Below are 17,634 nucleotides of genomic sequence, written 5' to 3'. Positions count from 1 at the left end.
GGTGCTGGAGGGAAATCGCCAAACCAAACCCAGCTTGATTCAGCGATGTTAGGAGAGGATTGGAATTTTATTTTAAACAAAATAATACCCATAGGATTCATGGTAGTGCAGGACAGATATGGGGTCTGAAATGTTATGGGCGGTCTTTGCCATGTGGTAGTATCGAGCCATGCGATAAACAGATCCCTTTGTTGAATGTTTTCCTCTGGTAACTGTATGAGTTTCCTGGTCAGTCGAGCAGGTGAGTTTCCAATCATAATTTCAATGTGAGTAAGGCTTGTGACATCAAGGATTTCGTCACCAAAAGTTTGAATAATCTATGAAGCCAGTCAAGCACTTTCACCATTCTCACCAAATCATGTATTCCATTAATATCACATACGGTATTCACTGTCTACATTATAATGCACAAAAGTTTCCTGTTACTCCAAATAACTATGAGGAGATCAAACAACAAAGTGTGATAAATGGTGGTGCCTGGGAATTGTAAACCCTTGTAAACACAGTATTGTTCTCTCCCCCTTTGGGCTATCCAAACGATAACACATATGTCAGCAACAACAAAGGCTGTGAAGCTGCAATATCATGCTTCCTGCTGTAAGATGGTATCAAGTGTGATTGTAAATGTGCCTTTGATAAGACAGCAGGCTGTCACGTTGGTAAATTATTTACATATTTTTCTACATCACCTGTGGTATAATAGGTTTTTTCACACATGAATAACCTTCAGTTATCATCTGTTCTGAACGAGTCATCGACTATGAGCACGTGGGTTGTTTGACTCCTATTACTTTGTCAGTAATAGTAATCAAGGAGACACTGTTGTCCACAATTGATGAAAGGTGATTTAAAGAGGGGTAGGTCCTACTAGAGTACATCGTCTATTACTGGGAGAGGGGAATTAGTATTTGCAGGCATTAGAATAGGATCAAAGCACTACAAAGTAAGGTGTGTCATGCTTGCTGCAATTTGAGTACGATTATTTAAATGTACCATTTGTGGCATATAATAAATAATAATCCTTGCATTTGATATAGCGCTTTAGTACATCTTCGAGACTTCTCAAAGTGTTTCACAGAATATAAGGTAAGGTGACTGGAATGTATATTTTGTGGCTGAAACGCGGCAGCCAATTGCACACAACAAACGTCCCAGTGCAGGGTGACTCAAGTTGTCAATTCCTAATCAATTTATCAGTTCAAGCACCATGAGCAAACTGCTTGAATGATATAATTTCCAGTTAGGTGATCTAGGAGACTCTAGCAAGAGGTACGGTAGGATCTGTGTCAGGACATTCCCTGGAAGGGAATAGCTGGTAGTAAGCAGTCTGTGTGGGTTGGGGGAGGGGGAATGGAAACAAAGGATTTTATTATTATTATTAATACTAATAATTTGGTCACTCAATCCACGACTGGTTGAATGACCAATTTTAATCTGGGGAGATTGTTGGCCAGGACAACAGGCAAAAACTATCTTCTTTTTCCCTGCAGTTGCCATGGGATTTATCTCGTGTAAAATGTACTGGGTCACACACACTTCCACTGCCCTAAGCTATGTGGAAAGAAATCATCCAAGGCCTTTGTATCCAAGATGATCTGCTCCTGATGTCTCTCTGGTTACCTCGGCTGGGAAACAGTGCGTGGATATCAGGAAACTGTTTACACTCACACATGAAAAATGGCCACTTGGGTAACTGGAGAATATAACTGGAGAATAACTAGCACCAGTGGTGGTGTATGCAGCAAACATCATCAGTGCCTTCAGAAGAGAGAATCGTGGAGTGGGGATAGGGGGAAACAATCTGTCTTTCCAAAACACTGTTTACTTAACATGTGCTAAAGCAAAGGAAAACAGGGAAGTAACAAAAAATACCTTTGTGTGTAAGCAATCCGCAAGGCAGTCAAGGCAAGCGTTCAACATAATGTCACATCCACATTATCTCTGTTGATCATCAGGCTGCTGCTATCTGGAAATCCCTGTTGGGCTCAGATTGGCAGCCGAAGTTCTTGTGGTTGTGAAGAGGGAATTCTTTCATTTACATGCGTCTCCGATGGCTGAACTGTGAAATTCATTCTCAATGAACTCTGTGTTTCCAATGCCCTGAAACTCCCATCACACCGGTCCTGGTGTGACAGCCTGGCTGAACAGAATAATCCGACTGTACCAGGGTGAGTAAACCATGGACTGTGTGTAGCTTACAAAATACATGGATATTGGGGACTTTTTTTGATTAATACAAGGCACCTTCAGAATTTGTAAGTTTTATTTACCTTAACAAAGACAAATCGGTATTGCATCCATCGCCAAAAGAGAACTCCAACTGTGAACAGAATATTAAAATTGTTACCTAACTTTAATTCTTTAATTTTTAGGCATTAGTTAGTAATAATAATCATAATCCTTGCATTTGATAAGTTGTCTTATGACATGGTTGAGAGAGATGTCTCAAAGTCCCTCATAGAAATATTGTGTATTGAATTGACTGTATTTTGTGGGTGAAAAATGAATTGAAATGATTAACTCCAAGTAATGCTGCCATTGAATTCTCAGCCAAATTTGCATTAATCCGCACACACGCAGCTAAGACTTCCCACCTCGTCTGCAAATAATGAAATCCCCCCCATGCCCCTCCTCTGTTGCCAAAAGGTTTGAGACATTGCAGAACATTCCAACAGCTGAAGGCCACCACTTCAATCGGCAATGACCCAAATGTCTGTTCTGCTAGAAAGACAATCATGTATCAATGTTTCTGACAGAAGGAAATTTTGCCCCTAAGGCTTCAAAAGTATGATTTAACCCAACAGAAGGCAGAAAATTAAATACTGTCTTTCTTCGTGTGCACAACAAATGGAAGAGATTGCAGGTTTTTAAACATTTAAGACTTTAAAATGCTACAAATTCTGGTAATGACAGAAATGCCTTACCTTTGATCTCTTAAGCGCTTAAGTGATTTTAGTTTGACTACGGGCAGTACATCTTTGCTTTATCTACAAATTAGCACACACTCTGAAAGCTTGTCTGCTGATGACCTGAAACTTGTTTCCAATGCATTTCGCTTTGTCTTGTATAACGGCAGATTGCTTGGTCGGCAGAGGAACTCCTGTAGAGAAGCAAAGCAGCTACAGCCTCACATCCACACAGAACATAAGAGACCTAATCTGAGAGGATTCCACCGTCGGTGGCCGTGCTTTCAGCCCCGAAAATCTGGAACGCTCTCCCTCTGTACCCCCGTCTCGCCCCTTCCTTCCCCATCTTCAGGTTGCGTCTGAAGACCTTCCTCTTTGACCGTGCCTATGGTCACCTCCCACCTCCCACTCCGGCTCAGTGTCGTGCTCCGCCACTGCCCAGCGCCTTGGGACGTCCTCCCGACGTGAAAAGCGCTGTGTAAATGTCATTTGTTGTTGTTGTTGTACACAGTTCTTCAACCACAGCGTATACTCAAATGTTCCCAACAATGAACATTTGACGTGTGTCCAAATTCAAAGCAGCAAATGTAAATTAGGCCTCTGCTTTTACTAATGATTTCCCCCTTTTTTAAAAAAAACAAGCAATCTCGCCTTCTACTCCTACTCAGTTGGATAGCTTCTGTGCATGTTTTACATGAAAAATGCAGGCCATGTTTTGTGATCACTCATCTTACAATTTAATTTCTTTAGTGCACCTGTGAAGCCCCTGTGTTTTCCTGCGCTTCACTGAACAAGGGAAGCCTTGCAATCTTGTACCCCGTCACACCATATGTTTCCCAGCAATGCCCACTCCGTCTCTGTTTGCTACAAATTAATTGCTTTTGTTAAATCAGCAAATGACAACTTTATTTCTACAGAAATCTGTTTGCGACCAGATGTCTGGAATCCATCACATATCAGTTCCTGCTGCCATTTCAAACAAGATGCATTATAGAAAAAAAATTCTTGTAATTTTTAGATTGAGGTTAAAAAAAATAATGCATTTGGCGTCGGAGGTGAGATATTCCACTTATTAATAATAATAATCCTTGCATTTGATATTGAGTCTTACCCCGTCTTCAAGACGTCTCAAAGCGCTTCATAGAAAATATTGTAAAGCGTAGTGACTGTATGTCTGTGGGCGAAACGTGGCAGCCAATTGCGTACAGCAGTGTCCCACAAACAGTCGTGGATTGAGTGACCAAATTAGTATTATCTGATTTGCTACCAAGATTAATGGTTTGGCAGCTCTATTATTAACACATATTATTGTCTAAGTCGCAAGATATAATGGCAAGAGAAAATTAAATGTGCTGTGTTATGGTGTGGTGGACACGATTTAGGATTTTGTCTTTCCTTTTGGTTAGTATCGTTTTTGGAAGACAGTGAAAGTAGATTACATGTGGAATGGAGTTGTGTGGCGACCGTTAGAGAGTTAGGTTGAGTTGGCATGGTAAACGTCAATTACTACAATCACGTCAGCTCATTAAATGGTGTACACTGCACAGCCACCAACAACCACACAAACAACCTTTTGCAAGGATGTTACAAGGATTTTGACAATATCCGCCAATAACTTGAAGTTAGTTCACACATTTGCTGCAATTGTATAAATGATACTCCAAGCTCAGGAGTTTTTTGTTATTGTGCAAAATAACCTCAGAGTAATTCTTTCACTAACGTTGTAATGATTGCATCACAAACCTTTCGTGAGGTTGCCATTCATCAAGTGCATGAAATGTGCTCAGAATCCGTCATTATACCCACCAGCAAAGCTAAAGCAAGACACCAGCTCCCCCAGAACATGTCCCAATAGTACGGGAAGGATTCCAATGCAATAACCTCATCCGAAAAGAACATAACATTGCTCTAAAATCTGGTTTACTGTCGTTTTACACCAGTGATTTCTGTGCTGAAGATTGCTGTTTTTTTGTTATCAGTGCTTTAGGCTTCAGACCCGAATATCTGTCCCACACGAAGATACTCGTATTGAAACATCAATATAATGGTGTCCTGTGTAGGAACGCGTGAACATTTTTCTCAAGGAAGTATTTGTTACACATAATTCTATTCCATCATGGCCTCTTTGTGCAGTGTCCTATTCTTATTTACTCCACTGTACTGCGTAAAGATCCAGCAAATAGATTGCTGAGTTTCACATGCGTTCAATCTGATTAGAGTTCAAGTGACAAATGAAAATCAAAGCTCCAGCCAGTCAATGTGGGCACTTACTATTATCACATTAGAAAAGGATAAAAGGTTGTTAGAACCTGTATTGATAAGAGCTCTGAACTCCTGTTGCTACGAATATTAACTTCAGTTTTTTTAATGTTTTTTGAAATGTACTTTAAATATGAACTCGTCACGTCAGTCTTCTAAGAGATAAATAGTAATTTTGGTAAACTTATAGAACAGGTTCCCTAGGGAGACGGTGGAAGCAGAAAATGTCATTTGCTTCAAGAACAAATGAGATAGATTTATGCTAGAAAATAGTATCTGGGGAGACCGTGTATAGTTTGGGGAACATGACATGTCAAGCGAGTGCCAAGATGCTGGAAGGTGAACTAGACAGACCTTGGTCTTCTCTCGCTAGCAAATATTATATTCTTCTTTCTAAGTATTGATTGTAAGTAAACACGTTGTTATGACGAGAACTGTTTACCTCTGCGCCTTCTTTATGTCAGTCTGGCTCCATTGGTAGTTATTTCATCTCTCCGGTTGAGAAGGATATGGATTGAAGCCTCACACTGGGGCTTGAGCTCATGGTCAGAGCTGACAGGACAGCAGTACAGCACTGGGAGAGTGTTGCATTGTTGCAGACATCACTTAAAAACAAGGTCTCATCTGCCTGTTCAGAGCTCAGTGTGAAACATCTCACCTTCAAAAGAGAAGGGAGATTCTCCCTGTGTCCTGATGTGCCAACAATTCTCCCTGATTCATCAGTCATTCACCTCAAGACTGTGTGGGGGACATTGTTGGCATTGTTGGAGTCCTGTAGCTCAGTGGTTAGAGCACTCGCTTTGCAAGTGAGAGACCTGAGTTCAATCCCAGGCAGAGGGCGAAACCTTGGGCAAGTTTCCTTACTCCACACAGAGCCTAATAATAATCCCTCCAAAACCAAAAACAATAATAAATTGGTCATTTTCAATCTACGACTGTTTGTGGGACATTGCTGTGCGCAATTGGCTGCTGCGTTCGCCCACAAATATACAGTCAATTCACTTTACAGTATATTCTGTGAAGCGCTTTGGGACGGCCTCCTGAGGTGAAAAGCGCTATATCAAATGCAAGGATTAGTATTATTATAAATCTCTGTCTGTTTGCCGGCAAAAACACTTCAATTGTCGATTATGTCACAATGAGACATAATAGCGTTGGGCTGAGTTGGTTAACAGCAGCGAGGACCACAATGGTTGGTGGTGAAGAGGAATAATGAGTGTTCCCAGCATGGCGAGATGCGACTCTGAGCATTGCATCATTTCCTAATGTGTGTAATTGATGGTGTACGTTGTCAAATACCCCCTGGCACTCACTGCCCAGGATTGCTCTCTGAGAATATCTGACACACCAGAGATTTCACTACCCATCTTGTAAGTATGGGGTGAAAATTGTGTTGTGTGTTGTGTTAATTCATTAACACCCAGGCTTCTAATTACCACACACGCCTTGCAAAAACCTACCTATTGATGATTTACACACCGACGGGTCCTTGATTCTTTTTGTTGGTTAAGCCTGCTTTCCTCAAACCAGCAGTTTCACACTCCCCCATGTGAAGAGCATGTGGAGTCCTGTAGCTCAGTGGTTTGAGCACTCGCCTCGCAAGCGAGAGGACCTAGGTTCGATTCCCCGGCAGGACAGGGCGAAATGCCCACACATTATACAGTCAATCCACTTTACAGTATATTCTGTGAAGCGCCTTGAGACGTCTCGAAGATGTGATAAGGCGCTGTATCAAATGCGGGGATTATTATTTATTATTATTGAAACTGGTTTGGGAAATTGAAGGGGTCAACCTCCAACTCACTTGAGAACAGCGTGATGTGGTAATTGCTCTCAGGCCATTTTATTGTGTAAGGCAACACTGCATGTGCTAATGAGCACATTGGTATTATAAAAGATCACACATTGCAATTTTCACCCCTATGCTCTCACTTGCATTGTTACATTTGGAAAGGAATGTAGGAGAACTAAATTAGGGAAAATTGGAAAGGGAGGAAAATAGTACTTTGCAAAAGACCACACGGAAAATTCTGGAATACTGCTACATTAGCAACTGTTTTATTAAACATCAGAAACACAATTGTTTCCCCGTTAGATCCTCACATTTGTTTTCAGTTCTCTTCATGACCTGGCACCTCCCTCCCTCTCCGACCTACTTACTGCCCAACCCACTACTCGCTGCTCCACTTGAGTGGCTCGGGCCTCCTGCTTCTCCCTTGTCCCCACTGTTCCTCCATCGTGAGGGGGCGCTATGTCAATGCAAGTTCTAGTTGTTGTTTACATTGTCCCAGAAACCTTTTACGCCGTGACACAAACCTAAACTTCCATGCACATAATTAAAAAGTATTATTTTTAATAGACTGATGCGATTTTCATCATTTAATAATAATAATCCTTGCATTTGACACAGCGCCTTATCAAGATTCGAGACGTCTCAAAGCGCTTCCCAGACTAGACTGTAAAGTGTAGTGACTGTATATTTTGTGGGCAAAACATTGTGATGAACAATGGAGGCGGTTGCAGACAGAACTGGAAAATCTATTTTTCATTTAGGCATTGTAATAAATAATGCTTAATTAGAATGACAGTTGGGTAGTGAAAGTGATCTATTGTCTTGACACTGCGGTCTGCACACCATCCTCACCTAGAGATCTCCCAAGTGACAGCTCCCTGCATGTAGATTCATATCCGCACAGCATTACACTGTGATCAGATTGGCAGCAGCTCATTATAAGCCTGAACTTCCATGAGTCCAAATATAAAGGGCCAACAGCCCCCTTTACTTGTGGAGTTCTGTAGCTCAGTGGTTAAAGCACTGGGTTCGATTCCCGGGCAGGGTGAAACTTTGGCCAAGTTTCCTTACTCCACACACACACACACACACACACACACACACGCCTCTGTTTACTCAGCAGTAAGTAGGAACCCGGTTGTTGGTCGATTGGTGGATCACTTTTCTGGTGATAATAATTCCTTAAAAAATTAATAATTTTCGTCACTCAATCCATGACTGTTTGAGGAACTCTGCTGTGCGCAATTGGCTGCCTTGTTTCACCCACAAAATATACAGTCAATTCACTTTTCAGTGTATCCTGTGAAGCGCTTTGAGACGTCTCAAAGACGTGATAAGGCGCTGTGTCAAATGCTGGGATTATTTTATTTATCGTATCATTTACTAAGCTAGGTAGTGTTTGATAATCTTAGGGCGAAAAAAGATGTCTAGTTTGACAACTGAATTGTACAGTTCATCGCGCAGCAATAAATATGTTAATTCCCTTTCACATTTGTTTTTACTGTATATTCAATCGCTTGTTGACTTTGTCTACTAAACCTATTCAGACATTTCCCACTGCAAACCGTTTATTGTTACACATTCTGATGAACAATGACCTCTGATATAACCTCCAGTGGAGCTGATTCCATGTGAGACGCTGTGCAATACGTCAGTTGGCAAAAAAAAGTTTAGCACAAAAAGGAAAAAAAAGGTGGTGATGGGTATCTGATTTAATAATAATAATAATCCTTCATTTGATAGAGCACCTTATCATGTCGTTGAGACCTCTTAAAGCCCTTTACGCGATATACTGTGAAGTGGAGTGACTGTACATTTTGCGGGCCAATATATGGACTTTTCTGTGTCAAATTTACTTGAATGAGCCAATGGGGAGAACAAGACGGGTTCAAGCCAATTGTTTTGCTTTTGCTTGGCTTCCGATCAAGTTAAAAATAGAAGCCAATGACAAGCCAGCAGGCAACTCAAAATCTACTGGAGTGTGAACGCAGGCAGCACAAGAATAATGTGAATAAGGTTTGCTCACTACAGTAGGTTTCTATGCTGATTATAGCAGCAGTCACAATTTTACTCTGTTCCTCTTTTTTTAATAGGCATCTGATTTTAGATGACTTCTGGCACATATCTTTTATTCAGTGCTAAAGCGCCTAGTGTGGCCACATGCCTAGATATTATTCATTGCCAGGATTTCTTTGTATGCTTCTGTCTGCGCTCGTCAATGATCCGGAGATTGGGGAGAGGAGAGCACATGGGGAGATAATCCAAAGACAATCATATGTTTAAATGATCTGTGATTGCTGAACTTCAATGGTGGGTGAAGGTGGGGGGAGGGGGAGGGGAGAGAATCAAGCTAAGTTAATTGAAGAGATATTGAAAACATGAGAGTGGCCATGATAAAAAAAAGATGATGGGTAATAACTGGCTTGACTGGCAAAATAAAGAGGGAGTTGTAGAAATGAAGGGAAGATTTTTTTTGGGTTGAAATATCACCACGCAGAGCTCAAACCTCATAATAATAATCCTTACATTTATCATGTCGTTGAGACGACTCAAAGTGCTTTACTGAATATATGAATCATTGGTGAAAGAAAAATAAAAAAAGAATATCATTAAAGGAGATAAAATGTTTGTAGATATGCTTGGTAATGTATCCAGAGAACACAATACAGACAAATGTAGGGGTGAATTTTACACATTTCATAACAAATTCAATGTGACAAATATCACTTTGAATCTGTTATAAAATAGCAGAATTTATTTCTCTGTGGCTTGTGTGGTTCTTTGTTCTTTGGATAATTCAGCCACAAAATACACAGTCAATTTACTTTACAGTATATTCTGTGAAGCGCTTTGAAACAGCTCGAAGACGTGATAAAGCGCTATATCAAATGTAAGAATTATTATTATAATATAACAAATAACTACTTCAAAGTTCTGACATCAGAGAAGTGCAAATGCCTATCATTAGCTGTTCAAAACGATTGATTACCTTAAAAGGTTCATTTTTTCACCTCAGTTTTTCTAACCGAAAGATGTGGCTTTATTATTAAATAACAGATTTCTGATTTTAGTTACTATGCCAGCATGGCAACAATTTATGGAAAATCCAAATGAAATGTGACTTAATGCTCCTTTCCGTCACAAGATTGGAGTTCAACAACAGCAACAATGACAACTTGCATTTATATAGTGCCCTTCAAGCCGGGCAGTGTCTCTGGAACGCTGTTCAGTACAGACACAGCAATGACACTGAATATTATTGTTTCACCTACTAAATACAGCTTGACAGGGGACTGGACAAAAATTTCCTCCAATTTCTGCACCAATCCAGATGCAGAATGAGTGGCAAAACCCATTGAGACTTTAATATCCTATCGTTCAACGTTCGTGCAGTAACAATGACGCACAGAGAGACGGGCAGATCCTATTCTACTACAAAGACAACAATCACTACATCAACAAAAATAAAAGCCTTGATTCCAGTCTAATCAGCACAGGAGAAATCCACAAATGGACTAGTGATACGTTGGAGGCTGTAACATGATTTTAATAGAATTAGAAAATTGGAGGATAGTACACTTACCACTAAAAGCACTCTGTACACTATCATCCCAATGCACTCAGACAGAGAATGTCATCATAATGAAATATTAGGAGCACTGATCGTCTGCATCAGTAAGTTGTTTATATATGATTTAGAATGGCACATGTCACACAGGCAACTCATCTTGCATTTTTTGTGTCAATTACAGCACTACTCGCCTGCCTATACATTACAATATTCAGCTCATGCCATAACACACTTGATATTACAATTGTCATAAAACTATTTTGTTGCTAAAATGGAGAAAATAATAATAATCCTGGCATTTGATATAACGCCTTATCATGTCTTCGAGACGCCTCAAAGCGCTTCACAGAATATACTGTATATATTTTGTATATATCTTGAAAAAGATATATAGCCACTGGAAGCCAGTTGTTCCAGCAGCTATTTTCCTTCAATTTAATCTAATCTAATCCAATCACTAGAGAAAATCATTCCACTGAAGAAATATTCTCCAAGAAATCAAACTGCTTCCATGTTCTGGAGACAAACTAACCAATTAAAATAAGTCCAACACACAGCTATAAAGGCGAAGGATTATTGTACTGTTTTAAGAAATAATTGTTTCTATGAATTCTTGAGTCCTTTTAATATGTATTACAAGGACGCAACACATCAATGCAATTCACAATAAGTGATTCTATTTATATGCTCTGACTTATTAGTAAAAGTATAATATAATTGTCTGGCTTGTTATTTGAGCTGCTTAACCCCCATATTCAGTAATTTGTCTTTGTCTTACTGAAGCTATGGTAAATCTTATTAAGCGGTACAAAGAACAAAATAGCATAAATAAGTAATGTTTTATTCCAATACATGTTTTTAGGACTTGAGTACAATAGTTGTTTGTATAACTGTCTCTCTCTAGATCCACACTGGAAACCAATTTTAATCTAAAATACTCTCCTTTGCAAATACATACCTTAAGGTTTGCTATTAATCAGAACATTTCCTTAAGATCTTTTAATGTAGGTTCATTAGCATATAGAAAGTATACCACATAACGTCAATAGCATCATTCTGTAAAATACAGAGCCATTTTGCTAAATATGATTGATGGTGACCCAGTAAGACATTTGATCATTGTGTATAATATTATGTAAATCTGTCAGTTGAGTTTTTTCTGCTGAAATTCCTGACTTTATCGAACAGTGAGAGAAGTTAAAATTCACTGTGAGAAGTACAATGTATTCTGTAGTGCGATGCAGCAGCCAATTTGCACGAGTTGAAAAGATATAGCAATGAGCAAAGGCTGGCAAGGATAGAACTCTTTTCGTTGGACTAGAGAAAGTTGAGGGGGTAAGAGAGTTGTTTAATAATAATAATCCTTGCATTTGATACAGCACCTTATCTTCAGAATAAACAGCGTTTAACCCTGTAACTTTCGTGTAGGAGTGAGCGATTACATAAAAGTACTTAGCATTGCATGTGTAGCTGAATGGTAAATTTCAGTATCATATCATGAGTATGTATACCTCGTAGGCAAGAGAAAAAGCACACTGCCCTTTCACCACTAGACCCTAGGTTTAAAACCAATCCAGGATATTGGTGTGAAAATCCCTACCAGTACTTATGGATTCTTAACCCAATTTTTAGTAGGTATGGGCCCACAGCACAAACCTCCTCGCAATTCAATACAATTTGATATAAGATTCACTCAGCAAGGTCCGTGCAACAAGAAGTTGCATTTATGTGGTGCCTTTCACGTCAGGAAGACTTCCCAAGGCATGGTACATTGTTATTGTGAGAAGCTTGACATTTTTTTACCTGTCCACAAGGAGATACTCTTCTGAATTATTAATCGAGATTATAAGAGCAGAGCAGAGTGACAGGTCTACAAGATACTGGCATTACCTTGAGTTACCTAATATCCTGCACTCCAATAATAATAATAATCCTTGCATTTGATATAGCTCTGTTTTGGAGATGTCACAAAGCCCTTCACAGACTATACTGTAAAGTGAATTGACTGTATATTTNGTGGGCAAAACATGGCAGCCATTGCGCACAGCAGTGTCTGTCCCACAAACAGTCATGGATTGAGTGACTGGATTTTTTATTTTTGAAGTGATTATTACCAACAGAAAAGCGATCCCCACCATCATCTGTTGGAATAAATTCTTCCAGTCTATAATCAAATGGCTGCCAAATGCGTTTCATAGCATTTCATTCACTTGATAGATAAGCAGCATCATATTGGCTCAAGATATTTAATGAATTATTAATAATCAAATAGAAATTATTTTTCTTCACATCTGCTAATGGATTGTATACTTTGTAGGTGAAACAAGGCAGCCAATTGCACATATCAGTGTACACGTTTGCTATTGCTTGTTCCGGTACGCATTATCTTAACTAAATCCATTCGAACGTTCCTTCCGCCATCTGTTCCAGATCTTCACGTATCCCATCCATCCTCCTTACATTATTCAGTTGACCAGTGATGCATCTTCAGCAAATATTACGACTGCACTCCTCCAACTTGTTTATGAATAGTGCGCACAGCTTAGGAGCCAAACATTGCAAATCTCTGCTTATCACTGCCCACAGATGGATCGTTTCACATTTATCTTCCACTCGCGCTTCTATTGCTCAGACATTTTACAACCCATTAATTCTCCCAGTTTTACTCTTCATTAAAAGTCCCACATGTAAGACTTATCAATTGCCTTCTGAACATCCCAGTAAATTATATCCACCAGATAGCCCTTGTTCACTCAGTCAGTTACTTTCTCAAAAGATTGCAGGAGAATATTAGGTATGACCTATTGGTTTGTGGAGTCCTGTAGCATGTTGGTGAGCGAGAGGACCCAGGTTTGATTCCCGGGCAGGGCAAAACGTTGGGCAAGTTTCCTTACTCCGTACGTCTCTGATTAGTAAATAGGAGCCCAGTTGTTTTTCAATTGGCAGATCGCTTTTCCAGGGGTAATAATCCCTTCAAAATGACGCTGCTGTGCGCAATTGGGAGCCGTGTTTTGCCCACAAAATATACAGTCAATTCACTTTACAGTATATTCTGAGAAGCGCTTTGGGACATCTCGAGGACGTGATAAAGTGCTGCCGGGAATTGAAACCAGGTCCTCTGGCTCATGAGGCGAGTGCTCTAACCAATGCATTACAAGACTCAGAAGGAGTTCACCAGCTATCATGGCGAGTCCTGGTGTAGCCATATTTCTACAGCACTGACCTGCTGCTGGGATATTCCAGCCTCAATGGCACTCTTATAATAATCCTTGCATTTCCAGCTTCAACCACTTATTACCTGTTATTATGTGGCACAGTTTAAAAATATCCAGGACAGTCACCACCATATCGCTCAAACACACCTCCTGACTGATATGCCCAGCGCTGAGATGCGAAGAAGCTACATTTAAACTCTGACTATCTGATCTATGCTTCGTGTGAGCAATAACAACAACTTCCATTTATACAGCTTGGAGCACTTTACAATGAACTATTTGCCTCCTAATGGTAAGGTTGTGTGTTTAAGTCAGCCAATCACTCATGTCTTCCGACTGCAGACTGCTGGATTTCACCCTCTCTTTGCTGGGCAGCTAGAGAGAGCGATTGAGAGAGACTGTATCTCCAGGGGGAAGTGATGTACAACTTATGCTGCTTTAACTGTGCCTCCTACTGACTGATCGATTTAAAACATTACTGAGCAGGCTCCTTGTTGTCTTACCTGAATCTAATTTGCACTACAGGACTTCTGCCAGTTGAAACAGCGAAGTTGGAAATACCATTGGAGGCTCCATGTCTCCACAGCATGTTAAGCCATCTCTGAACCTCAGCTCTCAGTATCACAGCAGATATCTTGCCGTGATTCAATCTGACTTTAGGCTAATGGTGAAAATGTCTCGTTACTCATTGCGCTAATTACTCAAAGTAAATGTTACCTCGACTTTATTGCATAAACGGCTTCCAAAAACAAGTACTTTAAGGAGAACAAGGTTAGAGATTCACAAAATGTACCACAAACATTTCTACCCGTTTTTTTCTCTCCTTCCAGCTTTTGATTCTAATCCACAACATGAAAACATTGCTGTAAAAGTACTTCAGCATTTCACAGAGATTAATTTGCATAACGTGCTAAATTTGTCTCTTATTTTTCACTCGACTCAGTCCTAGTTTTTCCTAACGTCAGTTTTTAACCATTGTGTCCTTGACAGCCTTATAAAATACAGAGCATTTTTTCCCACTGAAATTCAATGCACCACTATAGCATTTTTATTCAGCATCCAACATTGTAGATTGATTTTTAAGTGATTTCCCCCTAGTTTGTGTTTTAGTGTATGTCCCCCCAGTATGGTCATATCTTGTTGAAAGATTCCAGTTTAAATGTGTGAATTATTCCTTGATTTATATCTTAAAAGTACACTCTTTGTCCTACCGTCCTTCCGATAATAGATGACTTCCACTTTCCTCTCTTCAGAGCCGAGTAGAGCTTGTGCGATCTGGGCTACAGCGTGCCTTTTGCTCTCTGGGCCGTGTAGAAAGTCACACGTACAAGGCTTCTGCATCACATCGGGTCTCGAAAAGCCAGTCATCTCACAAAATCCATCATTGCAATAGATAATCGCACAGTTCTGTACCCTTGCATTGGCGATGATGAATTTCTTATCTGTTGGGAAACAAAATGATTTGGGGATGTTAATAAATACTGTAAAAATAATAATGATAATAATAGTCCTTGTATTTGATATAGCGGTTGATCACATCTGTGCGACGTCTCAAAGCGCTTCACAAGATCTACCTGTATCAAAATACAGCCCGTGTCATACTCAGTTGTATGTTTTTTTAAATAGGAATATGCTGTATAAATACAGAGGGACACACCTCCCTCTGAACACACATAGCAATATTTGCTGGGTTCTCTGCTACATTTACGGCACGTATTTTACATTGTTGATGGAGTCACACTAGAGTGGGTATTCCCTTGTTAAATGTTTCATAGAGTTGACGTGTTGAGCGAACTATGTGACCAAATGTCCTATCGGTCTCACTCATTGAACATGGGTTATAAATGAAAAGTTAGTCTTGAGGGAGTTATTATTATGGTCTCTAACAATCTTTGATGGAACACAGGTCCAATTGCCTCCGGTAGACTCATTGGAAGAAAGGGATACAACCATCTTCCCAGTTGCTGTCATTCCAGAGGGATTTTCCAGTTGGATTTGGTGATGATGGGATGACATGTGTAAGATATCTGGTGATATATTGATGGCTATGTGTCTTGTCTCTATAGGTGTTGATTCTCTGGAGCTATGGTGATGAGGGATACATCTGTATTCAAATAGAATTACAATGGAATGGAATACGGCAGAAGTCACCATTGGTGTTTGAAAGTAGCTTAGTTTATTCTTTGCTTCTGGTTATCAAGATTATTGGATGAAAATTCTTCGACTAAAGTACATTTCCTCTATGGCACTCTTGTATTTTACTCACTCTCCACGTAACGGCCTCTTTTACAGCTTATTTATCATGGCAGGTTTCATGCCAGAATTAGACTGGCATTTGGAGACATTTGGCACGTTTTGTACAGTATTCTACAGTCACACTGTGAGAGGTAGGTACCCTGCTGGTATGAGTTTAAACACAGTCCTGCATAAAGCCTTAGTTTGTAGGTTAATATTGCAACACGTCTTAGCTGCCTATGTGATGGTATCTCTCCTAGAAATCTGAATACGAGGAGTATATTTGATAAAACATCTTACGAATGTCAAACGGGTTTCAAACATTTTTTTTCTTAATTGTAATAAAAACTCGTGCTCTGCCACTGTCAAGCACTCGGGGACATTCCCCTGAGTGAAGGGCGCTGTGTAAATGCAAGATTACATTTATATAGCACCTTGGGACATCCTCCCGAGGTGAAAGGTGCTATACAAATGTAATCTTGTTGTTGTTGTTGTAAATATAAATATATAACTCACACTGGGGCTAGAGCTATCATTTCCTGGTTCAGACAAATTTTTAGGTCAAAGATTGACCTTATCACATCCGTTATGTAACTAGTCTGTCATCGCAATCTGATTTTAGGTTAGCTAAAGCTACACAGTCAGCCTTTAGCTATTGTTTTCAGCCAATTAATCCATTTGAGGTTTGAGGTGGGGGCGAGTGGGAAACAGTTCCCCAATTGGACAAGGAGAAAGAGAGAGACGAAAAGTAAAACGATTTTAAACATTGTAAAGTTAGGATAATTAGAAAGGGAACAATACAATGATAGAAAATAGTAAGAAATAAAGTTAGAGTTTGACAGTGACAGAAAGAGAAAGCAGGGCAGAGACGGTAAATAGCAGGGTAAAGGGGTTTAAAACCAAGCACAGTGACTATTATTATTTTAAATTGTGTTTGTAGTATTTCATTTAATATTTCAAGATTAGCGTGACAATAATAGAGTTATCTTGGAATGTTTGAGCAGCTTTACAATGGCGAGTTGTAGGTGTTTTTGTTTCCCAGCGCCTTGGGACGTCCTCCCGATGTGAAAGGCGCTATACAAATGTAATCCAGTTGTTGTTGTTTCAGTGTGAAAAGCTAGTCAGACCCTCAAGATAAGAGTTTAAATAAACCCGCAGGGAGTAAAGGGTTAAGAGACCCAGCGATAAGGACAGCGACTGTGCACATTCAACAATTACACTGTACATTCATTATCCATAGTGATGGGAACAGCAGCCAGACAGGGTACTGTCAGTGCAAATGGAACCATAGCAATAAAAACTAGATATAAAGCATGAATTTCTCAAATGGTATTGGACAAGCTTTATACATTTGCCACATAAACAGTAGTCACCTATTTACTGATATTGTTTGCCTGTCTCAACAAATATAAATTGTTGTCTGGTTTATAATAATAATATTAATCTTTGCATCTCATATAGTGCCTTATCATGTCAGAAAGAATGTCTCAAAGCGCTTCACAGGATTTACCGTGAATGGAGTGACTGTATATTTGTAGTGAAATTTCCTACAAACGGTCGTGGAGTGAGTGACCAATTTTATTTGATGGATTGTTGGCCAGGACACCGGGAGAGAGAAACTTATGAATAGATTTTGTTGTAGTCATGCTTTCCAGA

At 39.7% G+C, this 17,634-nt stretch overlaps 1 protein-coding gene across 1 annotated transcript in view; it reads right to left on the bottom strand.

Annotated features, from left to right (window-relative positions):
* Nucleotides 1-17,634, bottom strand: part of LOC103176367 (potassium voltage-gated channel subfamily H member 7) — a 107,224-nt gene that overhangs the window by 88,292 nt on the left and 1,298 nt on the right. Inside the window, exon 2 of the mRNA XM_007889842.2 lies at nt 14,955-15,185. Coding sequence (XP_007888033.2) covers nt 14,955-15,185 — 231 coding nt within the window. The remainder of the gene's footprint in view (nt 1-14,954; nt 15,186-17,634) is intronic.

Source organism: Callorhinchus milii, unplaced genomic scaffold (assembly GCF_018977255.1).
Source record: "Callorhinchus milii isolate IMCB2004 unplaced genomic scaffold, IMCB_Cmil_1.0 Scaffold6, whole genome shotgun sequence".
In the NCBI taxonomy this organism is placed as follows: Eukaryota; Metazoa; Chordata; class Chondrichthyes; order Chimaeriformes; family Callorhinchidae; genus Callorhinchus; species Callorhinchus milii.
The sequence above is the reverse complement of the archived record's forward strand: the minus strand, read 5'-3'. Positions and strand labels throughout refer to the sequence as shown.